The sequence below is a fragment of the Diabrotica undecimpunctata genome, chromosome 9 (genome assembly GCF_040954645.1).
Source record: "Diabrotica undecimpunctata isolate CICGRU chromosome 9, icDiaUnde3, whole genome shotgun sequence".
In the NCBI taxonomy this organism is placed as follows: Eukaryota; Metazoa; Arthropoda; class Insecta; order Coleoptera; family Chrysomelidae; genus Diabrotica; species Diabrotica undecimpunctata.
Window position 1 is genome coordinate 79,106,365 of NC_092811.1, and position 24,534 is coordinate 79,130,898.

The window sequence follows — 24,534 nt, forward strand, 5'->3', positions numbered from 1 at the left end:
TAAAAAGTTTGGATCGCTTTTGTATGATTTTGGTCACATTTAACTGATTAGCGTATTTAAGCATTATTTTAGTCTCTGTTTAAATTTTAATTGAGCCGTTTAAGAATGCCCAGAAACGTGATATCTCATTTTGACAGATCTAGAGTAATTGCTTGGTTACAACAGGGCTTGAGTCAAAGTTATATCGCGAATATTGTTGATGTTACTCAGAGTACTGTATCGAAAATTAAAAAAAAATTCCAAGATACAAATGACGTCAAGGATCGTCCCAGAAGTGGTAGAAGTCGATGTACAACATCATCTCAAGACGGGCAAATAACATTGATAGCTCGCATAAATCGTCTGGAATCTACTAGTGATATATCCAGAGAACTTTCAAAGCTTCAAAGATTGAATATTTTACGGCAAACAATAACACGCAGACTAAATACGGTAAATTTGTATCGTAGAAGACCGCTACGTGTTCCTAAACTAACCTACCAACACAAAATAGTAAGGTTGCAATGAGCTATAGAAATGGTGTATCATGATCCTAACTGGAATAACGTGATGTTCTCTGATGGGTCACGAAGAACACTGGTTTGGAGGGCTCCAGAAAGACAAGCCCGACTAAAAACAGCCCAACCGCGTGTCCCATTTGAAGGTGGCAGTATTATGGTTTGGAGTGGTATTATAAGGGGTACACGGACGCCACTGCTGGTTCTGGAGAGAAGAGCCACTGGTGCTGTGTACATCGAGGAAGTTTTAAATCCTGTCGTACTTCTATTCCGAGGGGCAGTAGGTGATGAATTTGTGTTTATGCATGACAACGCACCTCCTCATCGAACAGAAGCAGTACAAAATTTTCTGGAAAAAGAAGGAATATCTACATTACAGTGGCCCTCGAATTCCCCTGACATGAAACTTATTGAACATGCTTGGGACATTCTCAAAACACGCATTAAGAAGCGAAACAATCCCCCTATTACACTTCGAGAACTAAAAGATGCTGTCAGATAACTGACCAGTTAATCGGCAGTATGCCATTAATTTTATTAAAAATTATTTTTTTCTATACTAATTTATTTTTAAATGTAAGTTGTACTTTGTAAGTTTTTCACTCCAAGAGAATAAATAATTTTTTTGCTTATCGTTTATCTGGTTTAAAGATTTATTTAGTATTGTTGAGAATTAAAACAAAATGATGTTTAACTATTCAGAAGAATTTATATATAAAAATCAATAAAAAGATGAAATATTCCAATATTCCAAACTTTTGGACATATGTGTATGTAGGTTTTAAGTAGTAGTTTTATGTGAGTCATTCAAACATGGGAAAAAGACGAATCCTCATAACTTAAAACACGTTATAAAATTCTTCGTACAGGAAAGAAAGGCGAATGGTCCTCGCGTAAATTCGATAAAGATGGAATGTTATTGCCTGTCGGGACGTCGGAGGAGTTCACGCCGCATTTTGTTTACTAAAAACGTTTAGTTTTCGATTAGCCTTCATTAAATATAGTACGTGTTATTGTGCTCGAAAGGGACGGATAGTGAAAGATATGATACCGGTCGCGACAAAAACACTAGAAAAAGAAAAATTACAGGTCAAATAAATGAAGTAATGAAGCGGTTAAGACACACTTAAGTGTTTTAAAACAGTAGATCAACAAAACATAAAAAATTTTAACCTTATGGTGCGTGATGAACAAAATATTTACTTGGCAGCCCTACTAACTTTAATGTCCGTAAAGCAAAAATAGCCCGACATCAAGATTGCATGATGCAACGTATTCCTTTAGAGTTAGAATAACGACTGACGATAAAACTACTGACATGCCAGTTTGTTTTAAAGCGTTTCTAAGCGTTCATGGTATTGGTCGGAAGAGGCTTGAAAATATTCAAAAAACTTTAAAAGCTACTGGTAGTGCTCCAATTGACAAACGCGGAAAAATTTTTAAAAATCACGCATTACCAAAACAACAGCTAGATAAAGTTATTGAACACATAAAGCGTTTTAAAGGAAGAGAAAGTCATTATAGTAAAAATAAAACTAAGAAAATGTACCTTCCGGATAACTTAAATATTAAGAAAATGTACACTATGTACAAATCCGCTAAGGGTGCTCTTGTGTCTTACGAAACATATCGAAAAATCTTTAATAAGCATTTTAACATATAGTTTCTGCTATCCGCGGAGTGATACGTGTAGTGCTTGCGATCATTTCATGGCTGACCTTAAGGTCCTTCACAATAAACTGAAAGAGACAAATGATGCCTCTGAAATACAAAAGATAGAAGTTAAGATAAAACGAATAACTTTGGCAAATAGCCTACACAAATCCAAAGCAGAAGTATTTTATAAAAGAAAGAGAAAGGCAAGCAAAGCAGCAATGCAGAATGTTAACTGTGAAGCAGTCGCTATGGATTTTGAAAAAAATTTATCCACTCCAAATATTCCGACCAACGACGTCTACTATGAGAGACAACTGACGCTTCACTCCTTTAATATTTATGTATGGTCAACTATAGGAGGCAAAGGTTCAAACGAAGTAGTGTCATTTCTGCACCATATTAACTTTGTTCAGCTTGATCTGTTAGTTCGTCATATTCTGTGATTCATGTGGCGGCCAAAATAAAAACTTCACTGTTTTCCGTTATCTTCACTATGTAGTTAATACTGCAAAAAGGTTGGACTTAGTCAAAGCAACTTTCCCAATACGAGGTATTCTTACATGGAGTGCGATCGAGATATGGGTGGGATAAACTGAAAAATTATGACTGAACTTCCTGAGGCTTTGTACACGGAAATTAGATCATGTCGAGTAAAACCAAATCCGTTCGACGTCGTAGAGGTCGATGAATCACTTATAAGAAACTGGTTACTATTCTTGGACCAAATTTAAGTAACTAAACCAATATATAAATCAAAAACAATCAGAGAACTAGAAATATTGAAAGATCATCCACGCCTTTTCAAACACCGAGATTCCTATAATGGACAATGGGAGACGTCAATTATATGCAAACTATTTACAAATTCCGATAAGATTTAACTACCTTAGAGGTAGCTTATTTTGCCACCAAAATTATATACAGGTGAGTTTGTTTTAAAAATTCTCTTCCTTTTTTTTTCATATAGATGTTATTTAGAGCGAAGGAAAAATTCAACGATGGTCCACTTGAGTCAGTTTTGCACATCTGAAAGGGCTAGATCGTTCTATAGAGGCTTTCCTTACAACAAAAACAAAAAAATAGATGAAAATAATAAAAGCTAGACAAATGAAGAACAGAAAAAAATTGTTGTCATAAATTTCTCTTTTTTTCCCGTGTTTGTAGAGACTTGTGTTTACATAAAGCAATGTTTCCAAGTTTGCGTTTTATTTTAAATTCTATTGATTAAATAATTTAATAATCAATTTACCTCTTTGTGACATTTCGCCTTTCTTTCGTGTGGTCTTCATTTATAAACAAATTAAAATTTATAGTTTTGAAAAGATATTATTAATACTAATAAATTAGTAATAGAAGTTGCCTTATCTGTTTCACTATAGATAATAATATTTGAACTATTTTAATAACTTTTTACAACTCACACTTGTTTTAAATATTGTGATCCTGAAAGACATTATATCAAAATATGCTTAAACTTGCCAACTGACCATATATTTTATCTTGAATTTTAAACTAAACAGAAATTCTGTCTTGCAGTGGTGTCTACATTATTGATCATAATGTAGGTACAAATTTCGATTTAGAACATTCAAGTTTTTATGATAATCAAAATATATAAATTATGAAATGAAATTGCAGCCACTAGAGACAAGTTAAACATATGTGTACACCTCTAATGTACCTTTATAATTATTATAAATTATACCTTCACTGCATATGTTTATTTTATTATATTTTAAAGTTACGACAAGCTGTTTATCTCTCCTTAAACAAAAAAGGTATTCGGTGAACCAAAAATGACAAAAAAACTATTTTTATTTTTTTAAAGTTTTAATGTACGTTACCAACTAGTGTTTGAAGTGTAATTGGAAAATAAAAAAATAAATGTCGTTAATTTTTTTAGGCGCACAATTTGGAACTGTAATATCTATGCCTCTTAGTGGACTCCTGTCAGAATGCAGATTCGGTTGGCCTTCCATCTTTTACGTTTTTGGTACTGTTGGAACCATCTGGTGTATATTCTTTCTACTTATGGTGCATGAAGACCCTCAAAGCAACCCAAAAATGAATGTTGAAGAGAGACTTTATATACAAAAAGAGTTAGGAAGTAAAGTTGGATTACCGGTAGGTGCATGGTACTTTGGTCTATGTTGTCAATGTTACTTTAACACTGTGATTTTCAAAGAGACTATTATATTTAATATTTTAAGCTCTAATTAATATTTAAGAGATAGTTCATTAAATAGGTTAAAAATAAATATTATTTGAGGAATGTTATTTTGAGGTAATATTGATTTGATTTGGCGTCATCTAACTCTTATAATATCGTAATCCCTTAAAAAAGTGCAAAGCAGCTATTACGTGAACTCTTGCCACTCTTAGCAAAGTTAACAAATCCACTGACTATGAACTAAATATTTTATTGGTGATTATTAACAGAGTCGTGAGTTCTTAATAGCCACCGCCGTCTATGCTATCTTCAATCTATTGTCTATAAATCAAGAAAGGCAGTAATCTTTTCAGAATAATTATCGAACAAACCACTAAAAATGTTACAAGCTTGAGAATTTGGCATATTAAGAGTCTCATTTGCTGCCAGGGCCATCATCGATACGGAGGTTGGGGATTATCATAGCCAATTTAGTTTTTAAAGGGACTAGTCTAAAGAGTAGTTTTAAGGTATAACGATTCTCCAAGTTTTTAACCAAATATTGGTCTACTTGTCACTCTCTGGTCCTCTCTTATTCTTTGCCAAATATCTGCTAAAAACTAACTTTATCTACCATTAGGGTTTCGTTACTGTTCTTGTTCTCACTAACTTTTATGAATTTCTTTTTTCATATTTATTAAGAGTCTATATTCTCCACTTTACGTTAATATTTTATTCATTATTCGTTTTAGTCTAAATTATTGGCTATTATATTGTCATTAGCATACCAAATAATTGTTAATTAAAAATTCATTCGTTTTTTACGGACAAAGTAGCATCAACCCGATGGTTATTAGCGACATTAATATTTTATCAGAGTAAACGTTAAATAATACAGATGACAATATACGATATTGTCTAACTTAACCATAATTTCAACTTGTTCGGATCGAAAAAAAGTTCGTGGTAGTTTACAATTCACTTCAGCTACAATTTGGATAGGACAATTCGTGGTCTCATTTTCTTCAATGTCCTCATAGTCTGGCACTTTTAGAGTCTGGTACCTTACTGAGGTTTTTAGATGACTAGAAAATCCAGATCACCTGTATTTTACATTAAGCTAGATTTACTAAATGTATTATGAGGTGCATTCATAATCCGCAAAGTCTATGCTATATATTCTTGTTTCTGCAAAATGTCTTTAAATATTGCTTAAATGCATACTGCTATCGTTGGCCGCAGCATACGGTTATAATATGTCTATGGCTCAAACCATAAGCCTGTTTTTCCAATATTATAAGAAAGTTTTCCTGATCTTCAACCGCTTTATTTTCGAGAAAAGCTGTTTGCAGTACATGCGCATCCTTTGTACGCCGAAAGAATCTCTAGTACGCCGAGAAAGTTATCGGAAACTCCTTATATGTACCCATATGTAAACGACTTATATATCATAGAAATTTTAGCAAAACTCCTGTAATATTTATGGATTCCAGTTTAATCAATTTTTTGAGTACAGATGAATACTTACAATACTTTGTATTGGTTGTAAATGTTTTGCGTCATACATATAATTTACCAGATTTAATTTAACGTAAATTTTGTTTGTTTTTAGATTCCACCAATTCCATGGATGTCTATTCTCACATCTATGCCATTCTATGCTATCCTTCTGGCTCACATGGGTCACAATTACGGGTACGAAACGCTTATGACAGAGCTTCCAACATATATGAAACAGATACATCATTTTAGTATTAAAGATGTAAGTATTGTATGTTTACTTCGATATTTTCTTTCGATTTATACGCAAAGCATAACGGTAAAGTTTTTTAATAAAGTTATCTTAAATACTACCTGAAGCACATGAGTTCCATTAGATTATAAATTATTGATCAGTGACATAAGACTCAAACTTATAAAGTAAAACGCCAACAATCGACTAACCGAATTTTAGACAAGGAAAGGGAGCGGGCGCGTAATCGTATGAAATTGACTGCAGCCAAACCCAACCAGAAAGGTTGCCAGGTCATATTTTATTTCTTTAGTAATAGTATAATACTTATATAATACTTTATAATAATAGTAATAATAAGATAATAATAATAATAGATTTTTTTCAAAATTTATAATTGAAAACTGGCATAATGATCACTTTTTAAAACATGATTTTATCATTACATATTTTGTAGTAGATCGATATAGTGTTTCAGTAAATCAGTTAATTAAAGTTGAAATCGATAGATCTACTGAAAAATCACTAGACCTAGCAGAAGAAGTAATTCGAAAGCGGAAAATTAACATGAGTGCGATAAACCACACCAACCCGTGGTTTTGTCAAGAGGTAAAATAACTCTCTAAATTAAAACGCAAATGCTACCTGAATATAAAAGCACACAATCGGAAGAAGCTCTCGCAGAATATGTCCAAGTAAGAAACGAAGTAAACGCAAGAATAAAATCAATCAAAAGAGAACATTGGGCTAAATTCACCAGCGACATGGACTACGACCTATATGGTGCCCAAAAGAAAGTATGGAAAATGCTTCGAAACAGAAAAAAACCAGTTAACGAGTATGTGCAGACCAAGGGAGTACCTATAGAGACATGACAACAGCATTTTAAGGAGCTATATGAAGCTGAAGAAACGCTGGATATAAACGAATACGAAGCAGATATAAGTGCTACAATCAATGACGAAGAGGTAGAAGCAAAGATCAGGAAGCTAAAAAACAGAAAATCACCTGGAACAGATGGTATAACCAATGAACTCTTAAAATATGGAGGCCCTGAACTTGCAAGTAAACTATCACAACTATTTAACAAAATCTTAAACGACACAGAAACGCCAGAGGAATGGCATAAGAGCATTACAATCCCCATATTTAAAAAGGACAAAAAACTTGCCCACAAAACTACAGAGGAATAACCCTCTTAAATACAACGATGAAACTTTTCACAAGTATTCTTAAGGACAAATTGGAAAGGCAAATCACTAATGCTGTAGAACAACAAGGATTTACAAGAGGGCGGTCTATAACAGATTCAGTATTCATAATAAAACAAATAAAAGAAAAAGCTATAGAGTTCGGCATGCCAGCGTATATTTGCTTCATTGATCTGACGAAGGCGTTTGACAGGGTTCGCCTGTGAGACATTCTAAATATATTAATAGAAAATAAAACGCCGACCAACATAACAAAGATAGTCCATAACCTAAATAACAACAATGTAACCAAAGTTAGAGCAGGAGACCAATTCACTGAAAATATTCTAACACCGAGAGGAATTAGACAAGGCGACAGTTTAAGCCCCTTATTGTTTAACCTACTCATGGGAAAAATTATAAACAAAGTAACATCTCTCAATCTCGGATACAGAATGAGCAACAAAAGAATTGGTATGGTGTGTTACGCAGATGATGCAGAAATTATTGCCGAATCAGAAGATGATATTCAGAGACAGCTCTTTCAGTTCAAATAAGCCGCTAACTAAATATGACCATTTCTACCAACAAAACTAAATGTATGACAATAGCAAAAGATCCGCTTAAGTTAGTGGTTGAGAACAACCCCATAGAACAGGTGATGCAATTTAGATATCTGGGCATAGATATATCAAGTAGACACGACCCAGTAAAGGACCTAAGGAGTCAAATCTTGTTGATTTGGGAGATTTCGCATTGTCGGGAGATAGTCTGGTCAAATCCGTATATGCGCACAGATAGTAAAATTAGAATCTACAAAATTTGCATACGACCGATCATGACATATGGCATAGAAGTGCGCGAAGATACCAACAAAACGAAACAGATGCTAAGGGTTGCCTTAAGAACAATAGAAGGCAAAACAAGAAAAGACAGGGTGAGAAATACAAACGTTAGAGAGCAGTGCAAAATTCAAGGTATTGTAAGATGGGGAAGGCAGCGTAAAAAGATGTGGTACAGTCATGTAAGACGAATGGATGAGAATAGACTCCCAACAATTGCCCTTGAAAACAACCCGCCTGGTTCAAGACCTCCAGGAAGACCACCTAAAAGGTGGAGGGATAGTTGGCAATCTATCTCCCAGGAAATTAACCAGAGGCAGCTTCAGAATTAAACAGATCGAAAGATCTTCAAGAAGTAGAAGAAGATAAAAAAGAAGATCGAAAAGTAGAAAGAAAAACATAACGTCAAAGACCACAACCGTCATGCAAGAAACAACCAAAAAGTATAAAGCTATTAATAAACTCAAACAATGGATGACTGATGAATTCTTGAGAATGGAAAACACGAAAACAAAAAAAAAAACACTGAAAAATAGAACAAAATCAATAAAGAAATTAGACATTTAGACAATTAGAAATTAACCTCCGGAATGCAATAGAAAAATAATACAACAGTAAATGTCTTAAAGTAGGAGAACTGCAGAAAAAAAATGACACGGGTACAAAACGATGCAAAAAATAACTAGACCATACAGGTCGACTGCAAGTAGTGTATTTGACAAACAAGGAAATATGATGTTCAATAAACAAGACACACTGGAAAGGTGGAGGGAATATATTGAGGAACTATTTAATGGCTAAAGAACAGAAATTTAAATGAAAAGTAAATCGAATGGACCAAACATAACCTTCGATGAAATGGAAAGAAACTAGCAATGAAAAAGAAATCAGTCCAACCAAAAAGAAATTCACAGCGAAGTAATCAAACTACTTGACGATAAAGGTAAATATTCTGTTCTAAACCTCTCCAATAAAATATACGAAATCGGGCATGTACCAACCATTCATGTACTAAAAATTGTTTAAAGGATACTGCTCTCGAGAATTTACTACAAAATAGAAGTACAACCAAACAAAACACAGTTTGGTTTCAGAAACAACCTTGCAACCAGGAAAGCATTATTCCGACAGACGTCTTGGAACAGGTGAGAATTAATGACCAAGACATCCTTAGTATTAAAAATTTATATTGGCATTAATGTGCTAACATATGAATTGGTCAGAACATGACGAAATAGTAAAAATACGATGTGAAGATGGACAGAGGTATATTTTATCGCCTCTCCTTTTAAATATATACTGAAGAGGCCAGGATTAAAATTAATAATATGAGATACGCAGGCCACACCGTACTGATTGCTTGTAATGATAAATAGTTGCAACGACTTAAACACCGTGACCGAAGCAGGTGATAAATATGAGCTAAAACCTAATACTTCTAAGAAAAAACTTATGGTTGTCAGCAAAACGGAGTTAATATTAATGATTATTGGAGCATACGGAATAAAGTTATATACGGAATAAAGAGTCAATAATATCAGCTTTTTGTAAGCCAACGTTAACGATAACTAAAATCATAGCAAAGAAATAAGGAGCCATTAAGAAGCCAGAGCCGCTTTCTATAAACTGAAGAACGTTCTCATTAATAGACATTAAATTAAATCTTAAAATCAGCTTAATGCGCTGATATATATTCTGCACATTGCTGTATAGCATGGCAAGCTGGACCCTTAAAGAAACAGTAATGAAAAAGCTGCAGGTTTTGAGATGTTGATCTACCAGCGAATAAAAATAATAAATAAAATAGTTGTACACCTAATGAAAAAGAGTACAGCAATAAGCAAGATCGCCAGATGAAGAGGTTCCAGGCCGAAGAAGAAAATCTTTGCTCCGAAATCTCAAAAAGGGGGTTTCAAGAGACATGCGACAATTTATTTAGAGATAAAAGAAAAAAGATTTTTTTTTAAAAGCCTTTACCTTGCATAATGTATATAATACTTTTCAATTATATACATATACATATACTTATATATATATATATATATATATATATATATATATATATATATATATATAGATATATATATATATATATAATATATATATATATATATATATATATATATATATATATATATATATATATATATATATATATATATAGAAAAGAAAAGATATATATATAGTCAGTATATATATATATATATATATATATATATATTATATATATATATATATATATATATATACTGACCAAAATTTCTTGGGTTTAGGTTCAATAAGTAATATTAAATTTGAAACTAGATTTTATTGTCCATTTAAATATCAACGTTTCGGTTGGAAACCCTTGCCTTCTTCAAGATTCTAAAAGTACAAGATAAGGAACAAAAAGTTATTGTAAAATATATAAAAAAAACTTACCAAAACGTAAAACAGCACACTGGCATTAATGAAATGAATGATTGAAATAAAATTGATATCTGATATATCATGGTTTACTGTCATTAGTAGGTATATAATTATTTTTATATGGGCGTATCGTTGGTGTTTTTGAAAAAGGTAAAGTGGAGATATGTTATGACTTTAAGAGTTTTTTATGATGTTGTGTTTATTATTATTTAAATCATATTGAAACATATTTGATTTAGGTTCTGTGGGATCTTTTTTGTCATTGATTGCGTTGGTATTTCTTTTTATTTCGATTGATTCGTATATCTCCCTTTTCTTTTTGTTTGATTCGGTTTTTAAAATTTTGATGTTTTCGAAGTCAAACTTATGCTTCTTTTCATTTTCATGTTTTGTGAGCGATGTGACGTTGATCTTGTCATATTTGTGAGAACGAATTCTGGATTGAAGCAGTTGACTGGTTAGACACCTTCACAGTTAATACATGGTATCTCGTAAACAACATGTGATTTTTTGAGTTTTAGAGTTTGTGTTTTTAGTTTAGTAAAATATTTATTTAAAAGGTTTGTTGCCTTTATGAATCACTGTTATGATATGTTTGGTTAAAAGATTTTTTATTTGTTCGGATAAACCTTTTATATATATTTATCGTCGGCTCAATCGGCAAAGTGCGTAACTCCACTTTTTTAACAAAATTACATTTTTGTGCCATCTAGTAGAAAATATTATAACGCATACACTAGCAAAGTCCATAAATCCAAAATTAAATTGTTTGCCTTGCAATATCTTAAGTACAAAACGGCGTATCTCGTTTCTGGCCAAATTGAGTCAGCAAACTTCGTCAAACTATCAGTTTGTTACGAAGTGTCAATGTGTGCACGTGTATAGTGAATTATTTAATTAGAACCGAGTTGGAACTCTAAAGCCCATTTATATAAAGTTTATAGAAACGACTACTGCAAAACACACAATCATACACCTGTATCAATTGCCACATTCCATAAGGAATTCGATAAGCAACGGCTGTCACTTTATCAACCGAAAAAGGATCTATGCGACAAATGTGTCGCTTATCAAACAGGCAATTCAACAGAAGATGAATACAATGAACACAACACTAAAAAATGAAGCAAGAAATGAAAAGAGTGCAGATAAGGAGTCTCAACATGAAGTTTTAACAATGGATCTTCAATCAGTTTTGCTCTCTCCAAAATCCAATGTTTCTGCGCCTTATTACAAGACCAAACTTATCGTCCATAATTTCACACTATTTGACATTAAGCGCAAACAAGGCTACTGTTACCTTTGGAATGAGAGTGAGGGCGGATTGACAAGCAACGAATTTACAAGTATAATAATTCATTTTTTGGAGGGACATATGAAAGAACATTAATTAGAAAATCAAAGTAACATTAACATTCTACTATGGAGTGACGGCTGCGGTTATCAAAACCGAAACATTACTTTGTCAAATGGTCTATTTAATTTTGCACTGGAAAAGGGTGTAACTGTGATACAGAAATATTTACATAAGGGCCATACTCAAATGGAAGTGGACAGCGTTCATTCCGTTATCGAAAGAAAGATTCGAAACAAGAAAATCAATATTCCCGCAGATTACGTATTTATCTGCAAAGCAGCATGTCAAAAAGCTCCTTACAGGGTTGAATACCTTATGCACGACTTCTTCAAAAAATATGATGAATTGAAATATTTTAAATCCATTAGACCAGGAAAAATCTCTGGACAATTGGTAATCGACCTAAAAGCATTGAAATATTTCAACGATGGAGTGTTTTTTAAACTTCGACATTCAGAGAAAGATTGGCAAACTCTTCCAATAACACTGAACATAAGCAGCATTCAAGCAACTAATACAGACAATATACCGGCATTACACAAACAAAGACTAAAAATTAAAGCAGAAAAATATGCACACCTCCAACAACTTAAGACGAGCATGGAAAGCGATTATCACGATTTCTATAATAATTTACCTCATCATTAGTTAATTCTTTTTAGTTTTTAAGTTTTCTTAATGTTCTACTTTTTCATCCTTTTTAGTTTTTAAGTTCATAAATCTTATACTTTCATGAATAAACATGTTTTTATGTTGATTTTTTATTGCATAATGTTTCATTTTAAATGGTAAGAAAAATGAGTATCTCCAATTTTTAAGCTAAAATACAAAAAAGAAAACTGCGTATCTCCATTTCTTTTTTAAATTCTTGCGATTTAAGTTAAAATATTAGAAAAGTATCTAATACTTTCCTCCTTTATGATATTTTCTAATCAACAAAAACAATAACTATGGTCAACGTAAATACATTTAAAGGTAAAGTCGTTTTTAAATCGATTTTGTGTCTCCTGTAAAATATGTATGAAAGCACTGAAAAGCAAGAAAGCAGTATATTATGTACGCACTATGCCGATTAAGCCGACGTTATGTAAGAGTTGTATACGTACTCTTGATACTGTTGGGTTTATTGTTATTTGTATTTTTGTAAAATTTATTGTAAGTCTTGATTTGAAAATAGTTTCGATTAGATGTTCGGGATATGCATTATTTAGAAGGGCATTTTTTACTTTTATTTATTGTAATTGGTCTGTATTCTGGATCTGTGAGTTTTATAGATTTATCAGCAAGACTTATAATTACAGACTTCATATGGGAGAATGGATAATGAGATTTGTAGTTGAGATATCGTGAAGACCATGCTTCTTTTGTAAACCACATGGTTTTAACTGTGTTATTAATGCGATGTAAGGTGATATCGAGAAAATTTATTTTATTATTTTGTTCAGTTTCTATTGCAAACTATAGTTTTAGTTTTGGGTGGTAACTGTTAAAATTATCTAAACCTTCGTTCATTTTATTTGTTGGGATAGCACAGATACAGTCATCGATATAGCGGTAGAAGAATGGTACATTAAAATCTAAGTCACTCATGACAGATTCTTTTAAGTCTTCTAGAACCAGTTGAGCAATGACACTAGAAATACTTGCACCCATTGCATATTTGTTGGTATATTTCGTCCTTATCTAAAAAGTATGTTAAGTTTAATGTTAACTCTACAGATGACTGGAATTCTTGTAATGGGTTGTTAGTGTACTATTTTATGTCATTCCACTTCTTTTTAATGATGTCAGTGGCAAGTTTTATTGGGACGTTAGTGTATAGTGAAATTACATCTACATATATTAATCTATAGTTATTTGGTACGTGAATTTTTTTTCCGTTCCGAATATTGGTAATTAACATGAGTATCCTTATTTTGCTGGCAGCTGTTTAAAATAGTCAGGTTATAGACTTTTTGAACTATTTTCTCAATTTCTGGAGCCAGGACAGTCTTCTGTCTTGTCCTCTTGTCCACATTACTTCCATCCACTCTACGTGAAACCTCAACGTGTCGCCTGGTCTACCCATGAAATTCTTAAGACTTAAGGATTCAATTTTTATAAAAGCCTGAAAAATCGTACAGAAGATAGAAAAAATATAATATCTGAAGGTGGAGTGGTAAACCATGGGTTCTTAAGATAGAATTCATCTTTACAAATGTTAATCTTGCCTTTCATATGCAGTATTTTATTTAGAAGTGGTCCATTGGATGTTGATTAACTAAAAGCTATGTATTTGGTATTTCACGTTTACTTTTTCAAAAACGTTAGTATCTTATCTTTTAGGACAAAATAGAATTAACCCTGCTGTCCTGTTCGGGTCTATTTGACCCAAAAAAAAAAATGATTTCTTATTTTACAAATAATTACGAGGCGTAACGTTTTGGTATTCCGTGACTTTATTACCTAATCTGAGGTCTTTGAATTGCATATGAGATAAAACTTCAACTTCCTGATTTTTTTGATAAAAATTAAATTGTTACCTATGATACGTTCGGGTCAATATGACCCACGTATTTAAACCGTTAAAAATTTTCTGTATACGTATGTTTAGCTGGCAGTGTTTTAAATTTTCTAACAGTGTTTGTCAGTCATGTAAGTTTATAAATAAAAACAAGTTTCTGCAAGCTAGAACTTGTAAAAAATTTGAAGTGTAGCTGGACGATGTCAGGTAGAAGGGCACCTCATATAGAAGGAAGTGGGGGTGATAGACAAGTGGTAGGACACTGATGATATGTCAAGCGCATTCATGCCATTCATATACATTTCAGTCTATTTTTGCATGTTGATAATGTCGCATCGAAGAACGCTAACCGAAAATGAGCTGCGCGAGCTCGCGAACGTGTCAGACAGGGATGAATACATATCAGAAACAGAAAACCATACAAGTAGTGAGAGTGAAGAAGAAAGAAGTGATGATTCTGTTATTCCATTCTACGTACCACATCCTGTAGAACCTTCTGTAACAGTTCCTTCGAAAGATGGTCGCTTCGAATCGAAAGATTCAGTGGTCGCTTGATCCTCCTTATCAACGCGGTCGTTTTTCTACGGCCAATGTTATAAATAATGCTCGAGGAGTTACAAGGTACGCATGTGCACGAATTTTAGATATCAAAAATTCGTTTGACGTGCTCTTTTCTGACATTGTTGCAAACCAAATTATTAATATGACAAACATGGAAGGCCAGCGTGTTTTTGGAACCAACTGGAAAGACTTGGATAAAATTGATTTTCAAGCATACATTGGTCTTTTATTGTTAGCTGGAGTTTTTAAGTCCCATGGTGAATCAACTAAAAGTTTGTGGAATGAAGAAACTGGTCGTAGTATATTTCGAGCAATAATGTCCCTTGAAGTGTTTACAAAAATTTCGCAAGTGATACGTTTTGATAACAAGACTACTAGACAGGATAGGAGACGATTACATAAACTTGCTGCAATACGTGAAATTTGGGGAAAATGGGTGGAAAATCTACCAAACTTTTTTAACCCTGATGAAAATGCTACTATCGACGAGCAATTAGTAGCCTTTAGAGGTCGCTGTCCCTTCAAACAGTACATTCCAAGCAAGCCAGCGAAATATGGCATACAAATTTGGGCTTTATGTGACACTAAAAGTTCTTATGCTCTAAAATTGCAGATCTAGACAGGAAAAGAAGCAGGTGCCGCGCCAGAACGAAATCAGGAAATGCGTGTGGTGTGCGACTTGACTAATGATTTGAAAGGCCACAATATTACTTGCGATAACTTTTTTACATCGTACAATTTAGGCCAACTTCTTCTAAAAAGAAAAAATACAATGCTGGGGACTATAAGAAAAAATTAACCAGAGCTTCCAGCACAAATTGTGAATAAAGAAGTTTATAGTTCGTATTTTTACTTCACGCAAGATACCACTGTTGTTAACTATATTCCTAAAAAGAATAAAAATGTTGTTCTTATGAGTACTTTGCATCATGAAAAGGCTATTAGTGACAGAAATGACAAAACGCCCCAAATTATTTTAGATTATAATTCCAGTAAGGGAGCAGTGGATACTCTAGATCAGCTTGTTGGTACATATACATGTAAGAGAAAGACAAATCGCTGGCCCATGTTTGTTTTTTATAATATGCTGGACATTTCTGCCTACAACGCGTTCGTTTTATGGACATCAATAAATCCCCAATGCAACACCAATAAACTTACAAAACGGCGAATTTTTCTTGAGCAATTGGGAAAACACTGGTGAAACCACTTATCCTTTCCAGGAAAAATTTACCAAGAACCAAAGACTCACAAGAACTGGTAAAAGGGACACGAGCAGAAGTGAGTAGAGAAGATGGAAATTCTAGTTCGTGTGAACCGTCTATGAACAATCCAACTCCACCTGCTAAACGATCACGCTGTAAATTTTGTTCTAAAAACGATAATAAGACTAATAGTTTATGTTGTATATGTCATAAACATATTTGTAAAACCCATTCTTTTTATTACTGTCCCAGTTGTAAACTGAATTAAATTTTGTAGATATTTGTTATTAGGCTTTTCTGGTTAATGAAAGAAAAAAATACCTTTTGTTTTTGTTAATAAGGTTTAATTTACATTAACAACATCATTTTTGTTTAATTAACCATAATTTTTTGTTAGTAAAGTTTTGTTTAGCACTATTAGCTTATTTTATTTCGATTAAGGAGCGTAAGCCATAGTTGGGTCATATTGACCCGAACAGTACATTTGTGTAAATGAATCGAACAGGACAGCAGGGTTAATAGACTAAAAAATGTGGCTCAAGGTAGAATTATAATATCTAGTTCAAATCTATATTACTGTATTTTTTAGACTTTCTCCAAAGGCATGCAGTGAATTGCCAGAGATTTACAAAGAAATTCAGATGCAACTTGAAGTAATATGTAGATATTGTATTTTTTAAGATAAATATTTCTATGAGAAACTGATTGTGTACAATTGGAGGTGATATTTCCCAGTGATGGGATGATAGTTTAATAGAACATTATATATACATATTTATATATTAAAACTGTTAATATATTGTTTTTATTTATTTTTAGAACGGAGTTTTATCAGCTCTTCCATATTTAGCCATGTGGTTATTCTCTATCTTCATCAGCCATGTAGCCGATTTTATGCTAACTAAACCTTATTTCTCTCACACTCTCGTCAGAAAAATCATCAACGGAATTGGTAGGTTAATAGTATCATTTTTGTTAAAATGTGGTATAAATCTGTTGTAACGCTACAACTATTGTAGTGTTTAGATGGTTTATGGACCACTTACACCTTTATAGTCTATTTGGAGCAGTTAAATGTATAGTTACAAAAATTTCTCTCTTTTTTTCATACCATTAATTTGTCTTTTTTTATTGTCACTTTATACATAAATAATATATCCTTAATTTCTTAGGATTTCACAGGTGTATATGGCAATATTGTAGTAAATTAGATGACGAAGATCAATATTGTCGATTTTCTATATATAAGTCTTACACACGAGTATTGGAGAAAAGAGATAAGAGAATAATATGAACTGTAGAATTGCGATAAACTAACAAGGGTGAAAGTGATGAAATATACTAGTTTCTTATTTCATCGAAAACACAGCAAAAACACTAGCGTAAGCTTGGGTAGAGAGAGGAATAGAAATAGATAGAGAATGAGTCGAAGAGACAAAAAATTGAATGTATTTTTACAATTTTCACTACAAAACTACAACACTACAACACGGTACATTTGGAACAAGAGTGTTGCTTTGAAGGTACACATTAGAATAGAAGAATAACATTATGAAAATAAGTTTTTCGATTTTATGGATCGTCCACTAGGACATTTTATTAAGTTCCAACACGCACCAACGGGTAATAAACCAATTAAGGAACTGTAATTTTTTTCGCTACTTTAACTAATAAACGCTCCTTTGATATTAGACACTAATTAATATAAGTATTTACTAACTTGTTTCTACTTTATGCTTTTAGGACAGTACGGACCAGCCATAGCTCTAGTCGCTGTTTCCTTCACTGGATGTGATAAATGGTTAACGGTAGCCATTTTGACCATTGGGGTTGGTTTGAATGGTGGTATTTATTCTGGATTTAAAGTAAATCACTTGGATATTTCACCTCAGTTTGCGGGTATCCTAATGTCCTTCACAAATTGTATGGCTAACCTTGCTGGATTACTAGCACCGATTTATGCTGGACATGTTGTGGTGGGAACGGTAAGATTATGTTTTTTTCAACATTTTTCATATTTCAGTATTGAATTTTTATGAAATTTTTTTCTTGAATATAAAAATCTCTTTAAACTTATGTTTAAAAAATTTAAGTTCAGTTTTATGTCATACTTGTTTATTATTGTGCTTTTATTGCTTAATTACCAACTATATTATACCCTTGCTGACATAAAGTACACTTTATGGCCCCCCACAGGCATAACGACAAAAATAATTTGATAACTTCTGAATAACATTTATTATTAAAAAATTTATTAAAATCCTTTATAAAAGGTAAATTTTAATATTAATTAATTTAATATATACCTTTTATAAAGGATTTTAATAAATTTTTGTGATACGTGGTATACAGCCAGCTACAGGAACTTAGTTTCCTTGTGGAATTTATTATTAAGTTACAAAATATGGAATTAAATTATTATAACTATGTACATAACATTATTTAGTAGAATTCACATAAAACTGGCAATTCTGGGAAGATCCTGTGATAGATAGATTTGACATTTTCACTTTTTAGATTTCACAGTCACAGATTTTCATCTACGATCAATATATGACATCATTATTCTAACGACGGTATTACTCACTCTAATATGATAAATTTCTGAATTTTAAAAATATTTAGATTATGAATACGATAAGAAACTAGTATGACATACAAGTTTGTATGCACCGTAGGCATTAATAGATGTGTATACCCTCGAGCGACTTACAAACACTCGGGCGAGAGGCCCTCGTGTTTGTAAGGTAGTCGCCCTCGGGCCTAAACATCTCCTTAATGCCCTTGGTACATAAATAACTATAATGTTGTGGAACTACCAAAACTTTATGTTTAAAATGAACTCTTTTTTTTATTTTTGTTTATTTTGTGTATATTGACATTTAAATGTAAAATTTTTTTTTAAGATTTTTTTTTGTCTTTAAGCGTACACAGTTATCATACCGTAAGGTACGTAAGCTTCAAGACAAAAAAAATTTAGGTTATGTAATCGTTAAGTCTGAAAGTCTTTAGAAATTTACAATAAAAACCTTTGATGTTTGTTTAAGTATTAGAAATATAATAGGTAATTATTATAATAATATAAAACAGCAAAAATTAAAAGAAGAATATGACATAGAGCGAACAAGACAGCGTGAGAGAATTATATAGAAATATATTGGATGGAAAGTACGTAATTAAACAATTCAGTAATAGCAAACAACATTACAACCATATAAAAATGTGCCTAAAAGAGCAGAACAAAAGCCTTTGGACACCAAAGAAATAGAACAAGAAATAAAAAATTAAAAAAAGAAATACGAAAAATTTTTGAGTACAAGGACTAAACTGAAAAACTGATATAGAAGAAGACACAAGCCAAAGTACGAAGAATAATATATTTAAGAAAAATGAAGCCTGACAACAGAACTGTAACATGATACTTTTCCATCTAGGAGGACGTAGAAGCACAGAAAGTTGGAAATTATTAAAATCATTATGACAGGAAAAGAAAAAATATAATATTACCAATTATACCTGATAAATGGGACGAGTACTTCAAAAGACTTTTAAATCAAAACAGACCAGACTTCAAAGATAACAACGAAATCAATAATATACATATCTTAGCCTCACCTATCTCACCTATACGAATAACATCGAAAGAAGTAGAAGAGATATGTAAATCGTTAAAAAATAACAAGGCCAGAAGAATGAAATACATTATTTATATCTACAATACCTAAGAAATGCAAAATGACGACAGTAACAACTATATAGCCATCGCTGTAACAAACTCAGTCAGTAGAATATACGAAAAAGTCAATAAAGGTAAATAGAAATTAATACAGACATATAAGTCGAAGAACAAACGGGATTCACGGCAGATAGATCCATTATTGACCATTTATTTTGTCTACACAAATTATTAAAAAGAAAGTTGTCATTAACCAGGAAGTACATTTATTATATGTAGACTTAAGCGTATTGTTACCTTTGAAGAAGACCGTTACAAAATTACTAAGTTTCCGAGAACTTAGTAATTTTCATTTGTCTACCATTCGTTTTAGGCTACCAAAATAGGTGGAAATAGCAGAACGCATTCGCTGGCTTTCTGTGTATGAGTTTCTATCTACCCGACTGTCGGTATACACAAATAACGTTAGAACAGTCTATTGATACCAATTCATATACGGAAAGTTTGACGAATTGTGCTCCTTTCGCCGTTTAATCACATATTCTGCGTCTCAATTCATCAAAGCTCTTGCTTAAATTTTATAAATATTTTATATATATACATTGGTTTAGAAGGTCTTTTGACGTTGTCCGATACCAAAACACCATATCTTCCTATCTTCGCAGTCGTTTGTTGTTAAATTTCTTTCGCTCATGGACTTGTTTACGCCGTGTTGCCATTCTAATCTGGGTCTTCCTCTTTTCCGTCAACCTTTCGGTTGCCATTCTATTACTTTTTTGGGGAGTCTTGTTGCTGGCATCCGTTAAACATGCCCATACCACCTTAATTGTTTCTTCTCTATATCTTGAGTTATATTTCCTTCTATTCCCATACGTTGTTTTATTACATCATTTCTGATTCGGTCTGGTCTGGAAATACCTAAAGATCGATCTTCTTATTGTATCCATCTCTACTGCTTCTATTCGCTTTTTGTTTTTTTCCCTAATTCTCCATGTTTCAGCGCCATAAAGAAGAGTAGTTTTAATCATGGTCTCATATATATTAAATTTTCTTCCTTTCGTTATCTCTTTACTTCACAGTATACCATTGAGACATCCTAAGACTTTCTTTGCTTGAGTGATTCGTTTTTCTATTTCCCGTGTATCAGTTCCTGTATTGTCAAAGGCAACACCCAAGCCAACACCCGAGTCATAGCTCTGACAGCAGGAAATATGTTGTCCGTTTTCGAGGTCTATGTTATCTGACTCGTTTCCAATACAAAGATATTTGGTTTTTGTTGTATTGGCATTCATTCCTCAGTCGTTATATTCTTCTACCAGTTTTCTAAGCATGTACTGCATGTCTTCCCGGTTGGTCGCTAGCACTACCTGGTCATCAGCAAACTGGAGTGTATATATACATTCATTGCTAAGCTCTATACCCATCCTATGCACCTTTCTTTTCCATCTTTCCAATGCCGCTGCAACATATATCTTGAATAAGGTTGGTGAGATACAGCATCCCTGTCGCAAGCCTTTTGTAACCAGGAATTCTTCCGTTAGATATTTTTCTGTTTTTATCTGTGCCTTTGAGTCTCTATATAGTTCTTGTACAGCATTTATCAATATGTGGTTGATGTTAGATCTTTTCAACGTTGTCCACAGTTTTGTTAAGGGGATGTTGTCATATGCTTTTTGCAGGTCTAGAAAAGTAATATGAGTTTCTAGATTCTTAGCCGATCTTTTTTCTATTATTTGTTTAAAACAAAATACGTTATCGGTGCATGATCTCCCTGCACGGAACCCGCTTAGTTCTTCCTCTTCGTTGTGCTTATATTCTTCCTCGATCATATTTCTCAAAATTCGTCCATACAGTCTGCTCAGGGTGCTGGTTACCGATATGCCTCTATAATTATTACAATTCCTTTTGTTCCCCTTTTTGTGTATTGAGGACATGTATGCCGTTCTCCATTGTTCTGGTACTGGGTGTTCATTTAGACACTGATTGATCACATAAGTTAATTTTTCAAACAGTTTATGAGTTCCATTCTTAAGCATTTCAGCATAGATTCCCTCAGGTCCAGCGGATTTACCATTCTTTAGGGTCATTACAGCCTCCCTTACTGTTTCGATGTCTACCCTCGCTTCCTCTCCTTGTATATGTACTGACTGTGTTGGGGAGTTCGCTAGGTATTCTTGTCTTGTCTCTGTCAGCAAGCTTTCATAGTGATCTTTCCATTGTCTTGGTTTTAAGGTGTGTATGTGTGCTTTGTCTTTTCCTGTATTTTTTACTGATTGTATCAAATTCCATACCTCTGTACATTGCTTCCCTCCGATGTATGTATTGATTTCTTGACATTTCTGATCCCATGTTTTATTCTTTTCTTGTTTTATCATTTTTCGTAGTTGTCTATCAGTTTCTTTGTAAGCTTGATGGTCTTCAGTATTTTTTGTATTTAGCCATTTTAGATGCTGTTCTTTTTTCTGTTTTACCATATATTCGATTTCTTCGTTCCACCATATTTTGTTACTAATTTTGTTTTGCTGTGTCCCGAGTGTCTCCTTAGAGGCCTGGTGTAAACTAGCAATAATATTCTCGTAAATATCTGAAAATGTTTGTCTCTCTATTTCTCGTAGTTTTTCATCCAGTGGTCGTTGGTATAGCTGTTTAGTACTATCCTTTATAAAACTATTGAATTTGTACTTCGGAGTATCCAAACTATAAATATTTTTATTATTTATATATATATATATATATATATATATATATATATATATATATATATATATATATATATATATGTTCGGAAAGATTTCTGCGGTTAGTATAATTAAACTTAGAGCTAAGATTAATATTATTATAAAAATTAATATTAAACTCACCAGTCTTCCGGGTTGAACCGCGCCGATATCCATTTTGCCGAGCTTTCGACATCCTCTCTGATGTCTTCTTCAGGGCTTCCGAGGTCTCAGTCTCCCGAGCCCCCAGACACTACTACACTCACTAGTCACTTCTAGTTCACTCACTATATATATATATATATATATATATATATATATATATATATATATATATATATATATATATATATATATATATATACTAAATATTTATTTTAATCCATTTTTTTTTATTTTAGCCTAGTATTGCGAAATGGAGAACTGTGTTCATAACCGCCGCCAGTGTCTATGCAGGTTGCTGTACTTTTTATGTATTCTTCGCTTCTGGACAACGTCAACCCTGGGATCAACCACCAGAAGAACCTCAAAGAAAAAAAGCAAACGAAGAACCCGAAGTAGTGACAACTCGTGCTTAATTTATACTTTAATAATTAATATACTTGAAAATATTGTGATTTTATGTTAAAGTTAAAAGTAAAAAATATGGATAAGTTGTATGAGACTAGATAACGAATTAAATTGTCATAAAACCACTGTTGAATTACGTATTAAATAGACCGCTACGAAGTTGAATTCAGTCCGTCAAACAACCTATTGTCAAGTTTGTATAAGATTGTAAACTATAAATTATGTTTTAACTAAGATACTTTTTTTTCATCATTGAATTAAAAAAAAAATGTCTCTGTCTTGACAATATTAAAATAATCGAAGCGACTTAAAATTTTGATACTCAATGTCTGTGAGTTTCGAAAACGTTCTAAAAATTTGCTTATTTTTATGAGCAGATCATCACTATTTCTATAGTATTATATTTATTTAAGCAGAAAATATTTAATTAAATAGTATTCATTTTCATTTGATGACCACGGCCTCATAAAACTAATCTTACTAAATTGGTGTCTTAAGTAAAATAATAAATTACTACCGAAATTATTTTCAGAGTTTTTAAAGAATATTGAGGATTGTTCATATTTCAGCTTAAAATTGGAATTAACTATCATTATTATTTATTCCAAATATCTCAAATCAATTTTGTGAAATAGTAGTTATTAGTTTAGTTAAGTATTAAGATTACTGCTTTATGAACAAACCCTAGACACAATTGTAAATATTGTAACAAAAGCCTACAAAATCCTCAACATTTTCGACAGTGTTTTATTAAAAGTACGGGTTATTTACTAAAATAAGAAAGATATAATGAAGTATTATGTATTTTATATAATATTGATTAGTGACGAGATTAGAAATAGGTTAAGTTATATACCTCTATTCCGAAAACGTTGTTTTTGACATGTGTAGATAACAGCGTTTTCTGACGCGAGGACCATTTGTTGTACATTACATTATCGAGAATAAATTTTTTTCTTAACACATTTTACTACTTTTTTTTATTATATTACAAAAAAATTACATACTAAGTTGGATTTAAACTAACCCCTCAGAAGATAATATTTGAGATAAAGATAAAGGAAATCATCTGTATCAAATCAGCCAATGAAACAGGTAAATTCTTATATAATAAGCTACATCTTTATGGAAGTGCAGAAATTATTTTACTATTAAATGAAAAAAAATTAGCAGTCGCTAATCGCATGTAGCATCCTCCTGGGCTAGTGTGGGCATCGGCATTATCCGCCTGAAACAGGGTTAAAGATGCAATTGGCGCCGGATCCTATCCGAAACTATCTCCCGGCAAGAGTGGCATACAATATTATTATTAATAGGCCAACCTAAATAAGGATCTAAGCATGCTCTAGATCAAATACAGCACCATGTCATTGTTAGTGCTCTTTACGGTTATGCTGTATATAGTTTGCTTAGTTAGAGAGAGAGAGAGAAATTTATTGTTTTTAAAATGAGTTTACATTTATAAAACAC

At 32.5% G+C, this 24,534-nt stretch overlaps 1 protein-coding gene across 3 annotated transcripts in view; it reads left to right on the plus strand.

The window, feature by feature from the left end:
- Picot (putative inorganic phosphate cotransporter protein picot) overlaps nt 1-24,029 on the plus strand; it is a 218,289-nt gene extending 194,260 nt beyond the window's left edge. For all 3 annotated transcript variants that reach the window (XM_072543632.1, XM_072543633.1, XM_072543631.1), the window contains exons 5-9: nt 4,057-4,277; nt 5,915-6,064; nt 16,921-17,053; nt 17,845-18,086; nt 22,896-24,029. In XM_072543632.1, coding sequence (XP_072399733.1) covers nt 4,057-4,277; nt 5,915-6,064; nt 16,921-17,053; nt 17,845-18,086; nt 22,896-23,072 — 923 coding nt within the window. In that variant the 3' untranslated portion in view covers nt 23,073-24,029. The remainder of the gene's footprint in view (nt 1-4,056; nt 4,278-5,914; nt 6,065-16,920; nt 17,054-17,844; nt 18,087-22,895) is intronic.
- Nucleotides 24,030-24,534: the final 505 nt, after the last annotated feature.